The sequence below is a fragment of the Molothrus ater genome, chromosome 2 (assembly GCF_012460135.2).
Source record: "Molothrus ater isolate BHLD 08-10-18 breed brown headed cowbird chromosome 2, BPBGC_Mater_1.1, whole genome shotgun sequence".
Lineage (NCBI taxonomy): Eukaryota > Metazoa > Chordata > Aves > Passeriformes > Icteridae > Molothrus > Molothrus ater.
In genome coordinates this window covers 90,282,611-90,307,659 of record NC_050479.2, presented here as the reverse complement: position 1 = coordinate 90,307,659, position 25,049 = coordinate 90,282,611, and the positions used below count along the sequence as shown (strand labels likewise).

Genomic DNA, 25,049 nt, shown 5'->3' with positions numbered 1-25,049 from the left:
CCAGGTTTTAGCAGCACCTTGGATGTGATTATGGAATCACTTAAGGGACACTTGGAAAACAAACCCACTTGCTTTTTATATGTTTTATATAAATGACAGTCACGGCCCAGGAAAGTGATTACTGTAATCTGTGACTGACATAGCAACAGATATCCCAATATGTGAGGATACGTGCAGGATAAACATGACACTGAGCCAGGAGGCAAAGGTGGGAAAGAAAGGGAACTCAGTATGGCCTGTCTTAGACCACACTCCAAACTCTCTGACTGCAAACAGAAATCATGACATGCAATTACATGACCAAGAGAGAATTTGTCCCTGCTTATCCCATCAGTTTACAGTATCTTTAAATAAGACAGGGGTATAATTTCCAACCAGCTCAACAGGCATGAATAGCCACCTTCTAGGATATCTCACAATGACTTCTGCTAATGCATAAATAAGGTAGTTATTGCAGAAGTGGAAATCAATTTTGGTAAACAGATAGTAGCAGATACAAGTTGGAGCAGGAAAGCAGCTAGAATCAAATAATGAAAATCATACCATCATTTTCATATTCAGTAGTGTTGTGACATTCTTCCTACCAAGGATTTAGTTCTTATGCTCTTGGGTCTGCCATCCCTGATTATGTTTTACAAGGGAGCCTTCTCCCTCCCCTTTTAGCTTTCCACGGGCAGCCCTGAAACACTTCTCACCTCCAGTTCCTCAAGTAACCTGTGGCTAAGCTCTCTGGCATTTATCATGTCTGTCAAAAATCAGTGAGTGTCAGTGTAACAGGAAATCAGAGGGACACTGATACCTCCAAAAAACAATCTCTGCCACCAGAGGCTGGGGTTGGAGCCACCGTTTCCCCATCCCCTCCAAGCCCAGTTTAGGCAGATGGCATCCACTTATACCAACATAGCTGGCCACAGCAAAGGAGAACATAAATGAATACAGTTAGAGAAAAGAAACCACAAATGCTTTTCAGTTTTATTCTTACTGGGAGGGTAGTGGCATCCTGACATGGTCCTTCACATCATCCAATGAAAACTGGCAGGGACTTTTTCAAGGCTCCTAGCAGTTTATGGGACTAAATCCTGGAGTAATGTTGGCTTGGCTGTAGTGCTCTGTCAGCCTGCAGACATGGCATTCCCAATTCCAGATAGTTTTGTTGGGTCAAGACTAAAGTAATCAGTACTAACAGAAAGGGAAAGTAATCAGATGTGAAACACAGACCATATGATGAGCGATGCGTCAGGCTGGTACAACACAATACTTGTACAGACCAGTCAGAAATGGTTATTACAAACAGAGCTGGAAAATAGTAATAGTTAAAAATATGATCAAGTGCTTTTGATGGATTTCCCAGAAAAGAGAAAGTCTCTTCAGAAAAATAATGTAACAGCTTCAAAAAAAACAACAATAACAGCAGCAATAACAACAAAACAAACAAACAAATGCATCTAGTGATCTTTAAATCAGCTTTTCCATTGGATAAATATATTTGAAATAGTTGTACAGTTCACAGTGGCATAAAGTTCTCTGATTGCTTGAGTGCTTGAAAATATCTCATCAGTAAAAAAATACCAGAGCTGGGGGAGGAAAACCCTCTCTCTGAATTCTGTACATGGGTAAATGCACAGGTTTTGGCAGGCATCAGGTCATTGGATCCATGGGGAACTGGCAGCATCACAGGACTGCAGATCACAAGTCAGGGGATGGAGGATAAGAGGAATAGTAAGGCCCATTTTCCTGCAATGAGAACAGAACAAGCAGTTGAACAGAAGTCTTCTCCAATACACCTTGATGCAGTGATAGTGCCACAGAGGCAGAAATAATTAGGTATTAGGCTTTGTTTTCCATGGGTGAGTGAGTGCCACAACTCACCCAGGAGAGGACTGTGCTGCTAAACAAGCAAACACAGGCCTTGCTTTTGCCTATGTTTTAAGCATAAGCAGGAAGTGCAAGTTAAACTTTTGCCATTAAGCCAAAGCAGTGACACTGCTTTGTTGGCACAGCCAGTGACTCAGACACAGCTACTAATGCAGACACACAGCTCTGGCTACTCCTTTGGACTTGCACCACATAGTCTTTGGAAGGATTTTGCCAATGCAAGCCATGTTCGTGCCACCATTTGGTTAGAGACTTGAGGTGCAGAAGGGAAGAGGAAGAGGGTCTTACACAAAGGCAGGACACTTTTCTACTGTTCCATTTTTCCCTGCCGGTTTTTTTTTTTCTTTTGCTTTTCCTGCTTGATTGTTAGTATGTGGGGCAGCAAAGATGAAACACAGCTACCATTTCTTTTTCCAGTCAGTATAAGGTGTACAGCAGCTAACACAAATTTTATCTTGTCCACAGGCTGTTAGTATGTTATGTTACAGTTCTTGGCTGAAGAAAGGTAGGCTGCCTTTTATGCACATAGGAGACTGCTACTGCTCTAATTGGAAAGTAGCCCTCCTTCTTAGCCAAGGCCTCTGCTTGGGCTGATGTAGACAAAAAATTCAGGGAATCATTACTCACAGAACAACACAGACTCTCCAGAAACCTTCCCTCTTTCTTCTCCCCATTCTTAAGGTGTGGAAGTCAGTGCCCTTAAAGACTTGCAGAGCAGAATGGGAGCAGAGAGCTGCTCTTAGGGCAGAGTTTCATGGCGGCCACAGGCAGTCACTTACCCTGGCGTCGTACTCGAGCACGAAAGGGGGAAGATCAATCTGTTCTGGGGGTATGGCTGTGAACAACTGCTGAAGGCTTTCCACATAGTGGATTTTGTCCTTTAGCCCTGAGACTGTAAAGGTTGTGAAAAACCATGCTGAGACCTGAAAATAAAACCCCACAAAAACCAATTAACAAGTGCTCCTTCAAAACCTTCAAGTTCAATGTAATACTCCGCAGTGAAACAGGCTTGAGTTGAACTTGAAACACCAAAATCATTGCCATGACACAACAAGGCCAGGAAATATGCACCACCAACTGCTAGCAAGCAGTGTCTTGAGAGCTTCAAGCTGGTGTTTTCTGACTCTACACTCACTCCTCCCCAAATGCCAGCTTAAGGTGCCTTTCTCCAGTCCTAGAGTGGCAGCTATTCTGCTATTTTTCCTCAAAACCCCATCAGGATAGTGGCATGTTTTCACTCCAAGTTTAGCCAGTTCAGAAAATTACCTATGTGACTCTGTCAGAAGCATTTTCAGCCCTTTACATTCAAGCCTTCACTTGAAAGAAAGGCCAATTAGAGTGACAGAAAGGAAGAAAGGGAAAGCCTTTTGGCTTTTCCAAGATTGTACTGAAATCTCCCTCCTGCTTTGGGTTGTCTGAGTGAGCTTTTGTTTTAGCACATTTTTTATCAAAGCCTTATTAATGTAACTCTACAAGAATAAGCCTATCAACTTTTTCTACAAGATTTTACTTTAAATAGTCACAGCTCTCTCTGTTTTGGGTACAAACAGGATAGGGAATTTTTGGTTTTGAAGACCAGTAAGACAGCAATCTAATCCTGCTTATTGACTGCGCAAGCTTTACCTTTTCAATCCACCTTCTCCAAAATTAAGTACTGTATTACTTATTGTTTATTCCTTCTCTATTCTTTTCCTGGCAGAGTGAAGGAAAAGAAAAAACCTGTTCTACAGGTCACAAATGCTCATAGTAGGGATCAATCACATGGTCCTGTGCAACAGCTCTTGCTGAGTCTTCTTCAGCCAGAGGTCAGAGCAGATGACCTCCAGAGTCCTTTACAACCTTGACCATTCTGTCATTCTCTTTGATAATTTTGCTTTGACTGCAAGAAGTTAACAAAAAAGAAGCAACACTGCAAGAAAAGCCTTGAGGAAAGCAAGAATTTAAAATAAACTCTAAGATTAAGTCAATAAAAATGATCTGTCTGAATACAACATTAAAGAGAAAGTCAGTTCCTAAAAACTGTCCAGGAATAACTGGAATGTCTCCTCAAAACAGCTTATTTTCATGAGAAAAGAACAATGAAAAAGAGAAAAGGAGGTAAAAACCACAACAGAACATTTGAAATAAATTCATTACTTTGAGGGCAAAATTAGAGATTTATGTTAGCAGAAAGCAGGGAGACAGATTTTACTGGCATCCATTATTCATTATATTGTTCTAACAAGACCTCTTATGAGTGACACTAAGTGACAGTTTAATGAGTGAAAAATACCTTCTCAGTCTTGCACCAAAGTAGCATGGATTTCAAGGTGTGTTATAAATGACACTCATTAAACATAATTGCTGTGGATGTTTAATGTATAAAATCCTAATATGGGATATTTTTGCAGCCATCACAAAAACTGCTGTTGGGAAAAGTGTTTTTTCTTTTTCCCCTCCTTCCTCTCACTATACAAGCCACTGCAGCTTGGCATTACCCAGGAGCACAGAGAGAAGGGAGAGTGGCAGAAATGTTTCTGGTGAATTTTTCTATTACCTCTATTCTTGATAATCACAGGTTACAGAAACAGTAATACAAGAGCAGCTCTATTTTCTTACTGGTAACAGGACATGGAACTTTAAATTAAATTAAACTGTTAATGCACTGAAAGTAGAGGAAGTTTTACCAGAGCAGCCAAAGAAAGTTAAAAATCAAGACATCTGCTGAAGTTTCCCTTCATTTTTCTTGTCCTGATATTCTGAATCTAAATAGAAGGCTGTCAAAATCACTCTGCCAGGCTATAAACCCACAGTTAAATGTATGGCATGTCTCCCACAAAAAACCAGCAACACAGATTAGCTATGTCTCTAATCTCATAATTTGGGCATACCTCAAAGAGAAATTTACTAAAATCTGGGAAATTTTATTCCAATTGGAAGGATCTTGTGCAGAGAAAACCTAAGTGATTTGCAGCAACCTTTCCACTGGCATCTGATCTCAAGAAACTGCTTTTAGGACCATTACAGAAAAACAAACCAAAAATTGTTCATGATAAACACAAAGAGTGTGATGATTATGAGTATCTAGTTTGAGTCTTTGGGTATGTTTCAGCTGTGAAAGATTCTTGATTCACAGCCAATTAATGAAAACAGAATTACTCTGGGTGAGACAGTTTCAGATCCAGCCATTTATAGTTCAGTTCAGAATGCAAGCTCTGAGAAAGTTTCTTTGGAGAGCTCTCAGAAGAGGGGAGCTGAGAGGATTCACATGAAAACGCCTCCAAAAGCCCTTTATTTATCTATCAGCAGCTTCATCAAAGACCAAGCAGGAGGAACTTTGCATGCATGAGTACAAAGGAACTTGTGATGGCACTTCATGGGTGCCTTGATCTGAGGCCTGGCAGTGAAGTGCTCATGCAGCAAGAGCCACTCCAACCTACAGAACTGCTGACATTTATACTGTGATTTCATGACAAGCACAGCTCCACAGATCACAAGAACACTCAAAGCATGAGGAAAGGCAGGAGCACTGAACCAAAATGTGTGCACAGTGGCTCATCCTGCTTCATTTACTCTGTGCTTTAGGATAATGGCTGAACCTTCCCTCCATGTATTCTAGACAGGCCATTACCCTCAGAACCACACAGTTTACAACAGTTTCACACCTAGAAACCAAACAAAGAATCATTGTTGGCACCATAAAGTACATGGAGAACTGTGCTGGTTTTCTAGGGACATATGATTTTCCAGAAGACATGATGAAAAGCCTTTTGATCCCTTTTAGCCCATAAATCAGCAGAAGTGACTCTAAGATATGGCAGCCATCCACTGTGCCAGGATTCAACCCTGCTGTGAAAGGGACAATTTATACCAGACATTTAAGATCTGTGTATGAGGGTGATGTGTTTGGGAAGTCACATGAACGTACAGACCCTCCTCCTGGATTTGAGGCATGGGGTATTTCCTACTACTTCTAGGAAAGGAAGTAAGTAAGTGATCCAAATAGGAAGATGAATGTGCCAAACATTTTTGAAGAAATTTGAAGCTTTTGAGCTAGCAATCTTCCACGGGAAGAAGAGCTCTGAAAGAGTCAAAAAAAGGAGGGAAGAGAAAAATCATTCCCTCTTAGCAGCCATCTTCTTCACCAACCATGCTTTCTGCTGCATATTCCCTATCATGTTTCATAAGCTGATGGTCCATGCAACAGTCAGAAGCAATCCTGCTTGCCTTCCAGTTATAGAAAAGATTGGCAGAAAGACATGGATAGACATTCTCTTTTGCCTCCAGCTGTGCTGCCAGAATAGGATACAAACCAATACTATTTCCAGTAAGTTAGAGAACTCTGTGTCTCTCACCCTCCCTGCTTCCCACCAACCATCTGCTTTGCCTACAGATCTGTTGAGTACCACTGCAGTTTCCAAAGGGACAGACAAGATGGCAATAGACACCAGTAAGGATGAGCTGTCATCCTCCAACAACAAGAAAAATATTTCTCAACTAAACAGAAATGTATGGGAAGAGAGAAGGGGGGTGAAGTGCTGCTGAGAATCTAAAACACTAGTACTTCCTAGCTTCAGCTTTTCCACTCAACTCTGTGACCTTAGTAATGTTCTGTGCCAGCTCCTACATTTTTATGAGCATCAGAGCTGGAAACTCTCATTCTAGGACACAGACCTCTGATCTGTATCCTGTGGGAGTAACAAATAACCTAACAGAAACTGGAACCTACACTGCTGGGAAGCCTCAGTCTTATCTCCGTAAAAACAAGGAAGCTCCAAGTCTCATGGTGTCCCAGCTGTGCACAGGCAAAGAAAGGATGCTTTGGAAATTTAGCAGTCAAAGAAATTTTTGCTGAACATGTGCAAACAGATGTGTTTTTCCAGGCATATAATTTTCTCAAATTTGATTAATGTCAGCAAAAAGCAGAATAAACACAGAGGTTAATCTGATGTGAACATGGAGGATCAGATTTCTGTTTTAATTGGACAAACAAAAATTCTAGGAAGGGCTGCTGCTACCACTTAGTTAATCTGAAGTACTCATAGTGCTGCAGTAGGAGTAGTGGATGTGAGGTCCAGAAGGGAACCAGCTCCATCTTCTGTTGCCCCACACAGATCCCAGCCAAGGGTAATAACTTAGTCCATGACAAGTTCAGTTTTTTTGTCTCCTGATGGATTAACAGGATTTTTTCTGCACTCCATCAAAGGCATTCTTCCCAACTTTCTTTGCTGCTCTCCATTCTAACCCTGACTAATCTCACTGCTGCCTGAGACTGCTCTCTGCCCTTCCCAGGGCAGCTCTGAAGTGACACACAGGACACACGTGGTACCTCTTGTGGTGAAAGAAAAGGTGAAACAGCCAGGAGATGAACTACACAAAAAAGAATTCCCTGAGTGTTTGGTCATGGTTTGTGACCCTGCCAGCAGGAAAAATGACAAGATGTTTCCCTTTGAAAGAGACATGATTCAAAGCTTCCACCTCTCTCTGGTAAGAGCACAGGGCGCAGACAGCGCGCACGGCACTGGGGTTCAGCTCATCACAAAGGTTGGAAGATTGCAGCTAGATCAAAGATGGGATGAATTTCCAGTCCTGACAGTGGATCCAGAAGATAGTGCCTAATTTTGGGAATCTTCTGTACATCTCCACGTTCCTCATGCTACAGGCTTACAGGTGCTACTCCACCAACATGCAAGATACATTTTTCTTTTGGAAGATTTACCTTACCTTTGAACGAAATGTTGGATGGACAAAATACAATGCCTTCAAGTTCCTCTTGTACCTGGTTTAGAGAAGGAAAAAAATATTTAAAAGTGAATGCTAACTAAAGTAATTTACACAAACTAACTGTCAAAAGAGACCATTTTTCTTAAGTGCCTGTGATGTAATTTTATAAAGTTAGATCTAATGTAAGCGCAGACACCAAAAAGTAAATGTAAAGGGAAAAGAAAATTTAAAAAAAAAGCAGAATGGTTATTTTTCAGTTAAAGACGTCACAGACTTCAGTCTTTCAAGTAGGAAGTGAAAGAAAGTTAAGGACAAATTATGACTGCCACTGTTATCCAAACCTCTCCTTTCACAACCAGCGACACACTTTAGCAAGGCCAGGCTCCAAAAGCTCCAGCTCTGGATTGTGACAGACAAAACAACCAGAGTGCCTCCCTAAGAGCTCTAGAGGGAGACTGCAGAGGACAGAACTTCTGGTTAAAAAGATGGACTTGAGAAGGAAAGAAAACACCTCTTCCTTCTTCTTGCCTTTGTTAGTTATTTAGGTCTTTGTCCCAGCCAAACTCTCTCAGAAATAAATGGGAAATCAGATACAGGGAAAAACAAATATTTGCATAGCACAGAGGAAGACTGGAACATGTTCTTTTCCTATTGACACTCACTTGGCATCAACAACATCATAGAGTTTCTTCAGGAAGTTTGAGTCTAGTTGATTGTAATCATTTGTGAGTGTATGGAAGTACACCAAGACATATTCCTTCACTGCAATGTGATCCATGACATGGATGAAATACAGAAGAGCCTGAGGAAGAAAGAAACAAAATTTATATTTGCAAAGAACTCTTTCACAGTTGCACTACATCTTAATATACTTCCCTTATTTCATCTAAAAATCAGGAATCATGAGGCTGGATGGCATTACATTTCAGCTACAAAAGCAGGGCCAACATTCAAAGTCTTCAACCTGACTGTAATAACTTGGAAGTCTTTTGTCTATCTGACCTCACAGATGGAGATACATTCTTGCTGTTTCCCTGAAAAAAACTACATTTAAGTCATTACGTTTCACTCTTCACATCTTGGCAGTTATAGAAACATGGTAACTCCTTCTTCTTGAGAAGAAAAAGAAGTCCATACTAGACCTGTTTTTTCTAAAAATAGCCTAATTGGAAAGTGTCAGCCCAGTGCACACATAGCTCTCTAAGGGTATACATTTTCATCTGCCTATAAAAAAACTTTCTAGTTAACATCTTAAGTCCTACAAATGATGTTTTCTAGTATTAAAACTGAATTACCCTAATCAGACTTTTCCATCCAAAACATTCATATGTAACCTACACAACTCTAGTTTTACAGAGCCTTACCTTTTCCATGTCTATCAACGTCACAGGGATATTCCTTCCAACCACCACCATCACAGTGCGGCCACAGTTATCTACACCTACAAAAGAAATAAATATGTCCAAACTTCTCTCAGCCATGCCAGGTTTTGTAGCTGGGCCCTTTCAAACCAAGGAGAAAGAGCCTCAGCTCAGAACTTTTGCAATGCATCTGGTTTCCAGCAGAGGAAATATGCTTTGTTACTGCTCTCACTACACCAGTACCTATTCTGATCAAAAACCCCATGTATCTGAGAAACTTAAGGACTGCAATTTTATGTTGCCTGTGTACTCTATAGTTACCTAAATATCAAATAATAACATGGGTTTTATTTTAAAAGACCCTTCACTTGCAATTATACCACCAAAGCAAAATCTTTCCTAGAAACCAGGCTCTGAACTCCAATGCGCAGATTTCCAGAGCATGCCTTATGGACCTCCTGCAGCTCACAGAACCTTGTCTAAGGCAAATAAAAGAATTGAAATTTGCAGCTACTGAGCAGAAGGTGTCACACAACCTTGGTATTTACACAAAGATAGAGGTAAGCTCTGGATTTTCATGAGGCCTAAGAGATAGCCAAAGTGCTGAACAGATTCTCTCCAGAAACACAGCTATGCTTTCAGCATGACCTATTGTATAGGCAAGTCCAAAGAAAATGGTTTTACTTTAAGACAACATAGGTCAGTCATCAGTACCCCAAACTTACCTGTCTGGTACAAAGCTTTAAGAGAAGCAATGTCAGAGAGGTCTTCAGCTCTTGCCTGACACAGCCAGCGATTATAACTAGAAAGTCAAAAACATCTGGTCAGATCTAATCCCCCTTTGGATTAGCAGTATAAGCCTGAAGAGGTATATGGGAAGGGAAGGACAAAACAAGCTTTTTCTGACTGAGCCCTCTCTGATGTTGCTGTTTTCTGACCTATGGAGCAACTATCAAGTTTTTAAAGAAAGATGTGTTAAAAAATAAAATTTAGTGTCTTAGTGTCTTACACACCTAATGATTTTCACTTGGGCAATTAATAATTATTAATATATATCAACCAGTAACTGTAGAGGCATTGCATTTGGGCTGAAAATATCTCAGAGGTTTTTCCATTTAAATATGTCAGTATTTAAAAGACACGAAAAAAAAAGAAAATTTCCTTTAGAAGCCTAGATGTTGAACACAACTGTGCAGCAACCAGTTTCATGAACAACTTAGTGCCTCATCTGACAAAACAAGCCAACACCAAGCCTTGAGAGATTTCCAGCATGGAATTACCTTCTAGAGAAGTGATCATGCACATTAGGGTTACCAGGGCAGGGAGGGGGAGAAAGCCTGAGCCTTCTTTTATTTATCAAATGGAAGAAAAATGTTTTGCTATCTGCACAGAGCCTCAGGAACAAGTGGGTAGTACCAAAAGCAGACGATGCCACTACTAAAAGTGGTGACAAAACAGTGACATCTTGTGGCAAACAGGTAAGGCAGCTGGCTGGATGCATTGGGTGTAATAAAGGGCTCATCACAAGCTTCCCTCTTTCTCCTACTGCCCCATCCCTTCTCCCTTCAGGTCAAAGAGGCTACTACATCAATCCAGGGTGACACCAGGCTTTACCTGTATTTGTGTGCTGGATGATGAGGCTTTGCAGATAACAAAACCATCATTCATAAGAGTTGGTCCTAACTAACACAAATATTCATATGAACAAGCAAATTCTCACTTCCTCTGGTGCTGTTTCTGCAGTGCTGCCTCTGACAACTGTCCCTGAAGGATGAGGCGCCTCTGTTTATCAACGTCCCCCTCCATGCGGGCAAAAGCATGGGACCCAATGAAAGACAAATCTGCCTCCAGACCCTCTTCATCTGAAGCATCTGCAGTGGAAACAAAGATGGTATCAAATGTTTGGGCTGTGTACAGGACAGCAATGCTGCTGATGACATGGTACATGTCCCAGTGAAACAACACAGTCATTCTGCTACAGACAAAGCCCCCGAGGTACCTCAGCAGTACCACTGGCAGATCACAGCAGTGATTGAGAACCACTCCTTTAAAGTGTTGGTTTGCCTGGAAACTAACTGGGAAGTCCTAGTCATCATGCATAACAAAGGGTTTACTCTCCCAAAAAAAAAGGCCTGGAGAGAGTGCTTCAGCTTTACAGTCATCCTACTTGAGCTTTTACAGTCATCCTACTTGTCAAAAGGGGAAAATTAGCATGCAGAGGCACAGATACTGCAGCTTTATTCAATTTAGAAGCTGTACTGTAGAAAGGGCCCATTTCTTGTATCACTGACACTTCCTGAACAAATGCTGTAGTGATCTGAGTGTAGCTATTTTTACAGTATTGTTTACAACGTGACTGGGTGATGAAATAGAAGACCACAGGCTCAATTCCTGGTGACAATACCAGAATGCTCCACCGAATTGATGTCACCCAGGCATGTTGCTAAGACTTCTAGCACGGTCTCTCTGGCAATCTGGACAGGAACTCAGTTTCCCCTTTCAGCACTATATGCTATAGTAGCAATGGAACAAGAGTGCAGGACTCCACTACTCAAATTCACTCTTACCTACGCAAATCCAGTAATTTCACAAATTATTAGCTAGTGGTTGAATACCTCACACTGATCAGCCACAGCAGCAAATATCAAATATTCAGCCTTATCCCAACTGGCTATGCAAAAGCAGAAAATTGAAATGAATTCCCAGTTATCTGCTTTAGATGGTTTAAGGCTGTAAAACTTGCACATCGCTGCTCAACAAGTAAGGCAGAATGTGTCTGCTCTGTCAGTTAATATATTAAATTGTTTTGCTACACTGTATCTCACCTCCACCCTGACATCTAGGCAACCTCCTCACAAACAGACTTTCACTGAACTTTGATAGCCACCTCCAAATACTGTTCTCTGGGCTCCTCTAGTCATTTTATATGTTTTAGGGAGTTTCTGCTAGTTTTCATTGCCCATTTACTAGTTGGATGCACTATATTCCGGCAGTATCAATACAATTCAAGACAGGACATTGACCATAATACCTTTTTCAGTTAGGGGCTGCACAAGATTCTGAAGGAACACCTTCAAAGTTCCTAATAACTTTGGGAAAAAAAATTACAAAGGGAATGAACCACCCACCTCGTCCACCAAGAAAGGAAAAGGCAGAACAGCTCTACTGCAGTTACTGCTGAGGAACACAAGAAGCCAATGAGGCAGCTTGAGAACTGGAATAATTGTAACCTGACTTAGGTGAGATGAGGTAGGAAAACATTTCTCTCCTTCCTTTTCTGTTTCTCCCACTGACTTTCCCAGAGAGACACTTATTCCCAAGTCCAGTTCCACACTCACCATCTGGAACACCTGGCTTTTCAGTGATCCTGATCTGCCTCTCTGGTACTACCGGCTCCCCTTCCGCATTGCCAATGTCTGCAGGGAGGTAAGGCAAGGACTGGACCTCTTCTTCCAATGATCTTGGAAAGTACAGAGGCAGCAACTTCTGGTAAGTGGCCTACAAATAAGAGAAATGCATGAAGGATCTGCCTTGTAGCAGGGAACTTGTCAGCAGCTTGGAGGCAAAGTACTGCCTCCCTCAATGGTTAATTTGGGCCGTGAGCTGGGACTACTTCACCAAGTAATCTTGATAAAGCTTAACTTTTTGGGTCTTTTTGCCACACTGGCAAATGACTTTGAGAGGACTTTGCTAAAACCTGCACAGATTCAGGTAGATTGCAGATACTTTATCTTTGTAATAAAGTTAAAATATGCACAGACAACAGATTTGAGCAAATGTTGCTTATGTTAAAATGTACCACTACATAGATCACCTTTAGTGATCTGCCTGGGAGAAAAGAAAAAGCACCAGCCAAACAAGAAAATCCCTCCCCACAGGAAGGAAAATAGTGAAAATCTCTACAGAATGTATTACTTCATGGGCTCTCTCCAACTGATTAGCAGTTTTATGACCCCAAACAAATCAGTTATTTTCCTTATCCATATGCCATAGAACCTGAGCACAGCGTGGGTGTTCTGCACAGGAACAAGTTTGATGTACAAGGAAAGTCAATATTCAGACTGCCTGCATCTCTCAGAACACAGATCATTAAATGTCAAGTTTGCTATTCCAACAAAGCAGCAAGCAGTGCCTCAGATCTTTGTAGGTGATCTGTTGGGATGCTGAAATGGCCCTCTTCAAGCACATCTTTGTGTAAGGAGGAAATTTTGTGTGAGGAATTTCCTTTCTGGCTAACAGATAACATCCAGCACAACTGCATGCTATCACCTCCCCTACTGCTCCCTGTCCACAGCTCAGCAAGCTCAGAAGCCAGAAGCAGAAAGATTCTCAAAGTGTCCATAGTGACTGCTAAGAGCATGAACAGTTCTGGAAAAAACGCTATGCTAAGAAGGAGGCAGAAGGATGCTGCAAGACCAAAAGTCCATGTGATCTGGAGGGAAAATCCAAATCCAGCTTCACTGGTGCAGAGAAGATGAATCATGCCCAGGAATTTTGGTAGAATGAATGCCAAGATACCTCTTCAAGCTCAGAGACAGCAAATACCACCTTCTCCAGAGTCTCTCCATGAACCTCCAGAAACCTCCTAACTGTGCCTGCAAGGAAGCAGATTAAATGTAGTTAGCAAAACAGAAGGAGAAATCTACACACAGAGCTACAAGTGAAGAATTCAGAGTGCAGAAGAGAGATACATCTCTCCTCATACTAAATAGGTCCACAGGCTGTAGGCAAGTCTGGATTAAGTGGTGGTTTAAGGGGTTGCCTGGCATATTGGAAGTTCCATCTCCACTCTCTCCTGATGCTGACTTTAGAGAGAGACACGAATAGAGAATAAATCTCTCTCATTTTAGCTTACTAGGATTCCTTAGACTGTGAAATGTGATTCAATGGCCTTGAAAAATCAAGCCAAATCCTTACATTAAAGAGTCCTGTGCAAACTGCTAAAACCAGGCATTCTTAAAACAAGCCACTGTGCCTGAAGTTATCAGCAAAGCAATATAAGCAAGTTACAGTAGAAGCTGGTTCAAGGCAGGGTCAGCAACACAAAACCTCTGCCAAAAATATACAAAATCTCTAGTTGTAAATCATGAGAGAAAGTGTCCAAACAAATTCGTTGGTACGGGAGTATTTTATCAAGTATCACACAGACCTACAGAGATAACAGAAGACAGCAATAAAAGAAGTTATCTACAGAGAATGTTTTTTTGGGAGTTCAAGAAACAGCAGAGGGGAAAAAAGGAGCTATTTTCAAATACTTCCTGTGTACTACTGTACACAAATTCCTGTGTAATCGTGTCGACCTGAGACATTACTTTACACAACAAATGCAGTTGTGCAGTTTCACAGCAAACAGTTCTGAATGCATGTGAACATGTGGAAAAGCCAGAAGAAATGGGGGAAAGTAGGAACCAGTATATACAAGAGTATATAATACTCTTGTTTGAGTATTTTTCTATACTTTATTTTCAGCCTAGGATGTTTTCTGATTTGTTTTCAGTGATCTTCATTTTTTCTTTAATATAGTTTCCTCTGGAGTGCAAGGCAATTTGAAAAGTTTTAGCAATGCTTCTTAGTAAGAATTGCCATAAAACAAATAAAGCATAAGAACCATTTCCCCTTGTTTGTTCTGAACTGGCATGGTTTGATGGTTCTTATTCTGGGAGACAGTGAACAGCTGATTTCTTTTCACCATTTCCATGCCACTCATGAGTTTACAGACATCTATCACACTCCTCTCAAGTCAGGTATATTCCAGTCTGAAAAAGTCTTGAGCTCATTTCACTATTTCTTGATTTTTTCTATTCTTGTTGACCTCCTAAACTTTTCTGTCTACTATACTATTTTTGACTCTGCAGCTTTAAAGAGTGAACAAAGCACTGATTGATTGCAAAACATTCTTAATTTTGTTGTGTCTTACTCAGCTTGCTGTTCTGAGCTCCTCCCAAGCTGTTGTTTTCATGGAAGAATTATCATTTGAATGTTTTGCTCCTATAATCAGCCCATCATTTTGCATGTGAAGGCAGAAGCCTGTAGGAGTGGGTCAGTGGGGGAAGGATATCACTTTACACTTGGATGTGCTGATGACACTAAAACAGCAAATGAAATTCACTGTTGCTCTAGTCTGCCTACAAGTATTCAACAGTAAGGCCTCATTTTGGCTCTTCTGAACAAACTTTAATTACCAGCAAACTCTCTCACATCATGTTTAACATATTTTCCGGGTTATAAATTAATACACTGAAAAATGCAAGTTCCAGAACAGATTCCCATGGATCTTTACTGATGAGATCCCAAGAATCTTTACTGAGAGAAAGGATAATTTGTTTCTATCTTCACTTTCTGATCTACCATGGTATGCCTTGCCTTTTTACAGGCTCTAATGAACCACAGAGCCCTAAACAAAGGTTTCCCCATTTCAAGAGCAATCTGTCAGAGGTAAGTGACCTGCTGCCATCCAGTTTATGCTGTTTTCCAACACACTTACGCAGTGCTATGTGGGTCGCATCCTCCAAGGGGTAGCATCTTTTCAGAGTATTAATGACACAAAATCCTATGGAGCACATTGCCTGTTCCCTGGAATCCAGAAAAAGAGAGACAAATGAATAGACAGCCAGCTGCAAACAGAAGTCTGCCAGGGCAGTAGGGAGCACTATTAATTTCTTCTCTGGCTCTAAGCAGCAGTAATCCTCTTTCAGGTTTTTGCAGGTGGATTCTTCTCTGGCAAGATGCACACACCCTCATTAAATAGAGGAGAGAACCATTAATTATTCCCCACTGGTTCCTCTGGTGCTTGTTTTCAGATTTCTCCTTCTACCTCAGGTATGTTGTTCCTACAGTTCCTCATATCCTGAATTAAGTTCTTCCCTCAAACTTCCTACAATCCTTGCTCAAAATACTTTTGTTCCTGTTTAGGACTGACAGTAAGGAGAAGGAGGGAAAAAGAAGGTGCTCTTCAATACATACACACTCCTGTTTCTTCACCTGACCAATGATTTTGTTTTGTTAGAGGTCTGGACACAGGCCAAGGTGGCTTACTCCATGTTAAGTATGATTAGACAACCATCAGAATGGAGTCACACACACTTTAAGATCAGTAAGATGCTTCCAGCACTGAGCCATATTTTCAGAAGAGTAAAGCAGAGCTGTTGCCAACAGTAATGAAAGGAGTTTGAGCAAGCTCAGAGATGGTAGACGATTTCACAAACATCAAAAGTTACTCTAGAAGACAGATTGACTGAAAGTCATTCAGCATGCAGAAGAATTTTAAAATAGTTTTTAACATTTTCAGTCCAGGCCTGAATTTGCTAGTAACTTCTGAGGCAGAACAAAACTGGCACATGCTAAAAATCATAGCTGTAGTCTTGAGTTTGAAACAGTTACTATTGTGTCACGGACATATTTTATGAAAAATCCTTTCCTTAGGATTTTTTCTCCTGAGAAGCTGAGAGGCCTCAGGAACAAAATGTAAACAATGGTTATCTGCTGCTGTAGAATGCAACAGGTGCATCTGTGATTGGTCTCATGTGGTTGTTTCTAATTAACGGCCAATCACAGTCCAGCTGTCTCAGACTGTCAGAGAGTCACAAGATTTTATTATCATTCCATTCCTTTCCTTTCCTTGCAAGCCTTCTGATGAAATCCTTTCTTCTATTCTTTTAGTATAGTTTTAATATATCATTTTCTCTTAATATAATATATATCATAAAATAATAAATCAGCCTTCTGAAACATGGAGTCAAGATTCTCATCTCTTCCCTCCTCCTGGGACCCCTACAAACACCACCACAACTATTGCACTGCAACACAAAGTGCAACCTTGGAAGAATTGATCTTCCCAACCCTAAAAAATTGTTAGGTATGCTTTCTGACACTGCTCTTGCTCAGGTGTATTTTGTGACTGCTACCACTACAGCAGCTATCATGGGAGAAGAACAGAAAACAGAAAAATAGGAAGAAAACCCCTGTTAGTTAAGAGGAAGTAGAAAATACCACAGATGGGAGGGGAAAAAAAAACTACAAACCTAGCTGCTGCAACTGTAGATTTAGAAGTAACCTTATAGCCTGACTGAGAATTTTAGCTGTCTGTTGTACAAGGGCAGAGAAGCCAAACACACAGACACAGCAGTCAGATCTGCCTGTGGGTGTGTCCCCATGGCTGCAGACACACATGGAGCTGCTGCTGGAGCAAGCTCCAGCACAGAACCCAAAGCAATTATTAATGTTTCTCCTTTGAAGAACCGAATGCTGCACAGCTCTAGCTACTCCATTTCAGGACTTGAGCCAGCTCAGATCTCTCTGTGCATATTCCCTACACCACAGCAGAGATAACCAAAGGCACAAAGCAAACCGTGAAGCCACTCCTGTTTTCATGTCCTTAACCAGACCCAGCAAACACGAGAAGAGGTTCTCAGAGGTGAGACCTTTGTGCAGAGCTGAGTTTCCAGGCTCTGTGTCCCAGCTGGAGCCCAGCGTGGGCTGTGCAGTGCAGTGCTTACTTGGCGAGCTGCAGGACGTTGCGGTAGCAGGTGTACAGGGAGCTCTCGGCCGCCGTGCGGTACCGGCTCTTGTACTTGGGGCCCACCGTGTGAATGATGAAACGCGCTGCCAGGTTAAATCCCTTCGTCAGCTTGGCCTCGCCTGTCCTGCAGCCTGCCACCAACAGAACAGCAGGGTGAGTGTACATGCCATGGCAAGAAAGGCACAAGTGTTCCAGCCCTTGTCTTCCTCCAGTCAGACAACTCCATACATAGAAGTCAGTGTTCTAGAGATCAAATATTAAGGATAACATCCGAACTCACACCAGCTGCTTAGCACCTAGTCAGGCTGAGGAAGTGAGAACTGTGCTTGTTCCTCTCAATTTTAAAATTTAAATTCAAAATTTTAATTCTAAATTCCTCTCAATTTTAAATTTTAAAACTATGTGTATAAGGACTAACCAGATATTGCTAGAAATTCTGTCTTAATTGCAGTGCTTACTAGACTACTTACAGAGCAAAGGAAGAAATGATTTAGTAATGTGCAGAGAACAGATGCACAAGTATACCATACAGCTAGCAATAAAAAGTCCTTCTGAATTTAACAACTTGGTTTGGGGAGACTGATTTGTGGATAAAATGACTACAAGTCTCCCTAATTAAATAAATCAATTGTTTATTTATTTAAACCAGGCAAAGCTATTAAAACTAAATAGAGAATACATTTGTTTAATTTATGCTCTCAGAATGAGGTAGCTTGCTTTGTTTAGCATGTTTCTTCACGTCCACAAGGCAGACATATGATCCTCATGCAGCTCAAACTCTGTGGACAGACCAGTTGTCTAGTTTCAAGGAAAGGAAGTTCGAGCAATCCATGTAATTGTTCCATTCACAGCACTCTCCAGTTACATACTCTAGGAACAGATTCTGTGTTTGAAGTCTGGTTTTCCTTTAGCACACAGAAGAAAAGTCTGCTAAACTTCCCCTTCTTCACCTAAATCTAGTCCACTCCAGGTCTGGACAGCTGAAGAAGTACTTCTAGCCTCTCTCTTTCCCTACCCTCAAAGACAAGTGTTTTCCAACCTTCTGCTTGCACTCCAGCTTTCTGATCTGACTGAAAACCAGCATTTTCATTGGATTAGCTTCCAACCTTATTGTCTTATAGGTTGCTGGTGGCCACAACAGGGAATGAGCCAGAAGAAGCAGCTGCAGGCAGCCTTCAGGCAGCAGTGCTGCAGCAGCTTGGCTTAAGCTGCCCACTGAACAGGTTAATGCTCATCTCTCCCACTCCACTCCTTCCTCACACTGCTCAGGCAAGCTAGCAACATGCATGAAAGCATATTTTATGGGAAGAGACACCCCAGGTTGAGAATCTTCCTCACCCAAAACTTCAAGCATATCTTTTTAATGGCAACCACGCACCGCCTTGAAGCCAGCATCTTGTAACATTTTTGATCCAACAAATCACATCATTAGCTTCTATAGACCTCCACTGTGCTTCTTCTGGATTAATCAGAAAAAAGAAAACACCATACTAAAACTAAGCATACTCTTCTGAATTCCTGCACAGCCTCTAACACAGCTCAAGAGACCAATTAAATAAGCACAATATGGAAAAAGGAAAGCCAAACCCAAAACAATCTATCAGATATCAAGTTACTTTTCTTCCTCTGCAGTCCCCTCACAACCAATGAGGAGCAAGCTAAGGCCTGTAGGAAAAATTTGTGAAAAAAAAGAATGAAGCAAGTTTGGTTGAGGTATACTCATGAATTCAGTAGGGAAATCAATAAATTCAGGGAAGCAGATGTAGCATTGGTAATCTTTAGCTATACTCAGATCGCACTTCATACTTCCCAAGGCATTCTGCCTGGAGATGTCAATACAACCTATAAAACTAAAATGAGCAGTAGGTATTACTCTTAAGATACAAGGTGAGGGGAGCTGCACAAGTCAAGGTCTGTGGCAAAACTGAGAACAAAGTCAAGATCCTATTTTTTACCTGATGAGATTTCAGGTTTTAGAATAGCTTTCTCAAGTTTAAAATGGAAAGTCTGAATTGTCTACATCATGTGTGTGGCAGAGAAAAAGCATCACCAGAGCTATAAGTGCCACAAAAAGTCTTTATTAGACTGCAACATGTATTGATAAGCAAGCTTCTATCAATAGCACTTCATCTGCAAACCTGCCCCTGGCTGTAGTATTTCTTCATTAACCAAAACTCATGCTGCTCCCAGGAACATACAAGTTAGCTGAGCCTTAAAGAAGGCACAGGCCTTTGAAGAGTCAGCATGTCACATGCTTTCAGGTCATGATTTTTCTTGGAATCTATGAAATGTGAATTTATACCAAGCAGCAGGAATAAAGCAGGAGAGACCTAAATGAAAATGTATTTTACAGCTTCAGAACACAGACCATGCATTTTCCCTTTTTCAGCACATTCTCCAATGAAAAAATGTCAAGGCTGAGTGGAAAGAGGGGAAAAAAGGAAGCAGAGATGACAAATGAATCCTAAACTGATTTTTAACTAAGCTCTCCATCCACTTCTGCTACTGTGACAAATACACTATGGGTGCTTAAATGCCAAATCTGTAACCCAGCCTCTCTTTCCTCCCCCACAAAACATGTCAGTAGGGTGTCACAGTAGAACTGATTTCCATAAAGCTCTTGGCACAAGATTAAAAGAGAAGTGTCTTCACAGGGAGTTGTGAACCTGCAGAATGCATTACAGGGAGAAGACATAGTGTTTTCACTGTGGTAGAAGATGCAAAACTACGCAGAACTCAGCAGGGTAAAAGGGAATTTAAGAAGCTGAGCACAACAGCTCCCTACAGAGCTGACAGATCTTAGGCTTTAGGACTCCTTGAAATGCAGTTCCTCTCTTCCCACCTCTCAGTCCACACAAGAAACCCAAGTGTATTTTAGAAGAATTTTGGTGTACAATTGTGGGGTCCTAACTATTCTAGAGCACCTATGATATTTTAATTTCCACCCACAGCACACACTGAACTTTTGCTCTGTTATAAAATGGCTACTCTTCCTCCTGTTTAATTTCTAGGTTACTCAAAAAAAGCAAGCAAAGGATGATTTTATAGAAACAGGACTTCTATTCAATTGCAATTTAAGCTACTGAGAGTTTATATTAGAAATATGGCTCTTCTATATCCATTTTGTTACTATATAAGGAGACCAAGCTGTTATCCAGAGTGAGCAGTACCACACAGAGACCTCAAAATTCAGTTCAGTACCATAGTTCCTAGAGATGTGAATTTTTATCTGTAAACCATATTAGACTTCTGTGTGACCTTGGATAACTATAAACTTTTGTTTGTCACACACAAAATAAGGAAACACTTATTCCCAGTGCCTGTTAGATGAAAAAAAAAGGCTGAGTATTCATCTCCCAGTATCAGCAATAAACTCTGTTAATAAAGACTCTAGGAAAACCTCATCAATTTCTAGAACAGCCTTGCATTAAGGCTGCTCTTGTAGCTTTCCAATAAAGTCATTCGTTGTACACAAGAGACAAATGAACCAACCAACTTAAGAAGTCACAAAGACTTTATTTAGACATGCAGTGTTTTATCAATCCATCTATTATTATCATATCTTTCTGAAAGACTGTGTGTATATAAATATCCTGAAAGAAACAGGATACACAAAGTGCATGACATAATCCACTTAATTTCTTCAATGGTGAACTTCAGTTTCTGTCTTTCATTATGTATGCACACTGAACAGGATAAAATCTCAAGATGTACGAGACTGCTCCCTTGAGCAAAAGCTCTGATAAGCTAACTGCTCAAAGTGGCTTCAGATAGCAATGGGAATTACTGTATCACAAAGTAAGGGCTCATAAAAATCAAAATATCTGCCACAGGCTTTCAATTATCTGTAACATGAGCAGCAAAAAGAGACTGGACTGGCAGGTGTTTCCCCCATTTTTTTCATGTTAATATCAGCTGTTGGGGGCTGGGCAAAGCTCTACCTTTTTCATTTGCACCCCCATCCTGATGTTTTGTACTACGCAAGGACAGAGATTTCAATAAGATAAAAATGTCTCTGGCCACTTACCTTTGAGCTTCTGGAGCTCATCCTTCAGGTCAGGCCCAGCATGCATGAATATACTTTCAGACACTGGGTTCTTATCCGTGAGAGTCTCATTGCTGGTGTTTACGATGGCCGTGCAGTTCAGTAACGCCACATCTCCTTTCCTGAGGAAACAGTTTATTGCAGCCTGAATGTACAACTGAGCAGGATATTCTCAAATCAGTGCTGACAAGCAAGGAAATGCCAAGTTCCAGGAAAGGCATTAACAGGACTCCAGTGCCCACACAGCGTAGTGTACCCTGACGTGCTCACCAAGCCGAATCATCTCTGGCCTCTCCCTGATGGAGACAGACTGCATGCAAAACTCAGCCCCCTAAAGAGCCCCAGCCCCAGCAGTAACTGAGGGATGTTTGTAGAAAAGGCAGTGTTGTAGCTGTATGTAGGGCAGCTCAGGCAGCAAACATGCAAAGCAGCTTGTTAAACTGATGGAGTCTAACACTTCCAAAAACCCTCATATTTTCTCTTGGGGATAAGAAGACAGTCCTTGTGTAATATTATTTTCAAAACTTAAACAACTTTTTCCATGTACTTCTTTTTTTTTTTTTTTTTCAGACAGACTATCCAGGGCACCTTACAGCTGCTGTTCCTCAGACCACTGTGGGTCTACAGTGACGCTACAGCTGGATAAGCTTTTTTCTTCTTTTTGCTCCCAAATTGTGAACCCTCAAGTTGATCATGTTCATTCTGCTGTCCAAAGATCATACAAGCAGAAGATAAACAAGTCACAGATGAATAAGAGACAACGGAGTAGCAGAACTTTGACCTGCTTTTTGTCACAGCAACAGCCATCAGGGATTTTGGGATCAAAGAGCATAGGAAGGGAAATAAAGATTCCCACGCACAGGGAGCAACTAAACTAACAGTTGAAATTGCATACATTTGCCCAAGCCACAAGAGATGTTTAACCTTTTACTCCTCTCTTTCCTTACTCTCTGTTTTACTCCTCTCTTTCTTTATTTAATTGAGTTCAGGAAATCCATGAACAGTCCCATTTCCTGCATATATTAACCAGAAAGAGGTTCAGGCTCATTCCTGAATCTGCATCCCTGAGAAATCCTTCTCCCTTCACACTGATTAAGTTAAGAGTTATTCATCTAAAGAGAAGCCTCAAGTATCTGAGTTACAGGAAAGAAACACTGATGGAATAAGTACAGCATACTGTACTTTATCAATAGATTTTGGAAGAAAGTCGTGGAGATAAAACACAGAATGGAGCAAGGAGGGGTAGGAAGAGCCAAAAGCAAGCCACGAGAATCACAGAAAAGAAATACTGAGTTAAAACAGAAATGTGAAATCAGAATAACACTAGCAAATACAGAAAAAAAGGTACTAAACAGCAAACGTATTTTTTTTTTAAATAAAAACCTCATATTCAAGTGCCCAACTAGATTTTGATACTAAGCATACAGTATCACAGTAGGAAGTACAGCTCCAGTCTGCTGCATCAAGGACTGTCTATGAGCACAACCTATGAGCAAAATCCCACACTTTAAAAGTTACCGTGAACAAAAACATCATGTTATTCTCAGATCTGTAATGTTTGATTCAAGAAAAGAGGATTTAGAAGTTTTATTCTACAGCAGTAATGATTACACGAAGATATGGATCCTGCAGTAAATGAAGAAGTGATGACTGACACATGAGAGCCACAGCGAACTTACCACAAGATTATTTTTTCATTGATGTCTTTCCTGTATGGAAAAGGTGATCTAACATCAACTTGAGCTTTTTCAACAGGACTTTGGTGACAATCCAGCTGCTTGGCCTCATAGGCATCACTCCAGCCTGGCAGACTATCAACATCCACAAACTGGGAAGGAGCACCCAAGGGATCCATGGAATGGAAACAGCAACTCCCTTCCTCTGCTAACTTGTCACACTCCAATTTTCACTGGAGTTTTCCAGGTGCTTTAAAGAAAAAAAAAAATCAAACCAGGTCACCAGCTGTTCACTAAAAGTAATTGTCCCACAGAGACCTTTCACAAGACTGCAATGTAATAACAGCAGCAGACAAAAGAAAAACAGATTTCTCACTCAAACACTCCCTCTTTTGTTACCTGCATGCAATAAGGCCATGCAGATACTCACAGTGAGACAAACCTCTTCCAACAATTCAAGATGAAAACACATTCTCTACTATATTGATCCAACTGACTTGTGATCTTGCATTTTGGAAATTGCAAGGACAAATTTCCAAGTGCAGAGAGGAACTCAGTCTTTCTGAAAAGAGTTATTTCTTTATCTACACTCAAAGCAAATTTGTAGCAGGGAATGTATAATCTATCCTTTCAGAGATACTGGTAAATACTTATGTGAAAAAGAAAAAATACAGAGCTTCCCAAACCACAATGCCCCTAACCCTCCAAAACCCCAACCCTTACAAACAAGCAAACAAAATCCCTCCCTCTCCCCGAATAATACAGCCCTTGCAGTGCAGTGAGTTCTGAACTGCTGCACGCAAGATTTACTGTCACACGCTCTTACAGCCACGCACTCAGGCACAAAACCCCTTTGCCCAAATCAGTTTTGCACGAAAGAGGAAAGCTGTAAATGTGAACGCTGGCCCAGCACATTTTAAGACGGAACTCTGCCACCTGACTGATGTTGAGATGACACTCGAGATGAAGGCTCAAACGTGCAGTATCACTTTTCAGCTGCCAGCAGGTAACGCTTTGGCTCCTACATTCCCATAGTGACTACTGAGCTGCACTAGTGAATCAAACTAGCGCAAACATACCCACGTAAGTAACTTAGCCTGCCACATACACACCCACTATTTAACTCCTTTTACAGGTTCGTAATTGACAATAATTTAAAAACGATCGCGCCCACAAGGAGAAATTGTGAAACGCGACTTACTAAGTACATTCATTAGCCCGGGGAAAACAACACAACAGAACAAAACAAGCTCACATTGAGGGCTAATAAAGGCTGACACGAGGACAGAGATAGCCGCAAGAGCATCTAAGTATAATTTTCGCTGAGAGAAAAGGCAAGGAGAGCGAAAGGGAAGGTAAGCGCGGCTACACTGGCCCCAGCCGGGAGCTCATGTACAACAGCATCTTCCCACTGCTGAACAGCCAACCCCAGGGGTCTGGCTATGGCAGCGAGAGGAAGGAGAAGCGGGGCGTGCAGCTCTCCGGGGTGTCTCCCCCGCGATCGCTGCCGGGCCCTCCCAGGGCGGAGGCGGCCCCGAGGGATTGTCGGGCTCGGAGCGGGGCACAGAGCGCTGCGAGCGGGGGCCGCGGCCCCAGTGCCCGGGAGGCAGTGCCGTGCCCGTACCGAGAGGAGAGCCTGCCTCTCCTGCCTCTCCCGCCCCAAGGCTGGCAGCCGGGATTCCGGCACCGCGCTCCGCCCGGCATCCATCGCCCCCCGCCCGGCTCCCGCCCAGCGCAGGCCGGGCTGTGCCCCAGCACCGCACCGCACTCACGGGCACAGCCGCAGAGCCGCCGCCAGCCCCGCCCGGACAGACGGTCCCGGTCGGCGCCGGTCTAGCGACATCACCCAGGGCAGCTCCGCGTCCGCCGCG

The 25,049-nt window shown here is 41.8% G+C and overlaps 1 protein-coding gene across 1 annotated transcript; it reads right to left on the bottom strand.

The window, feature by feature from the left end:
* Nucleotides 1-960: 960 nt before the first annotated feature.
* GDAP2 (ganglioside induced differentiation associated protein 2) lies at nt 961-25,044 on the bottom strand. Its single transcript, XM_036389505.2, has 14 exons — nt 24,951-25,044; nt 23,182-23,428; nt 21,485-21,624; nt 17,435-17,588; nt 15,424-15,512; nt 13,458-13,534; nt 12,278-12,437; nt 10,660-10,810; nt 9,665-9,741; nt 8,943-9,019; nt 8,241-8,380; nt 7,579-7,633; nt 2,655-2,798; nt 961-1,734 (listed from the first exon to the last, which is right to left on the bottom strand). Exons 2-14 carry the CDS (start codon nt 23,355-23,357, stop codon nt 1,687-1,689), a joined length of 1,488 nt encoding a protein of 495 aa, XP_036245398.1. The 5' UTR covers nt 23,358-23,428; nt 24,951-25,044; the 3' UTR covers nt 961-1,686.
* Nucleotides 25,045-25,049: the final 5 nt, after the last annotated feature.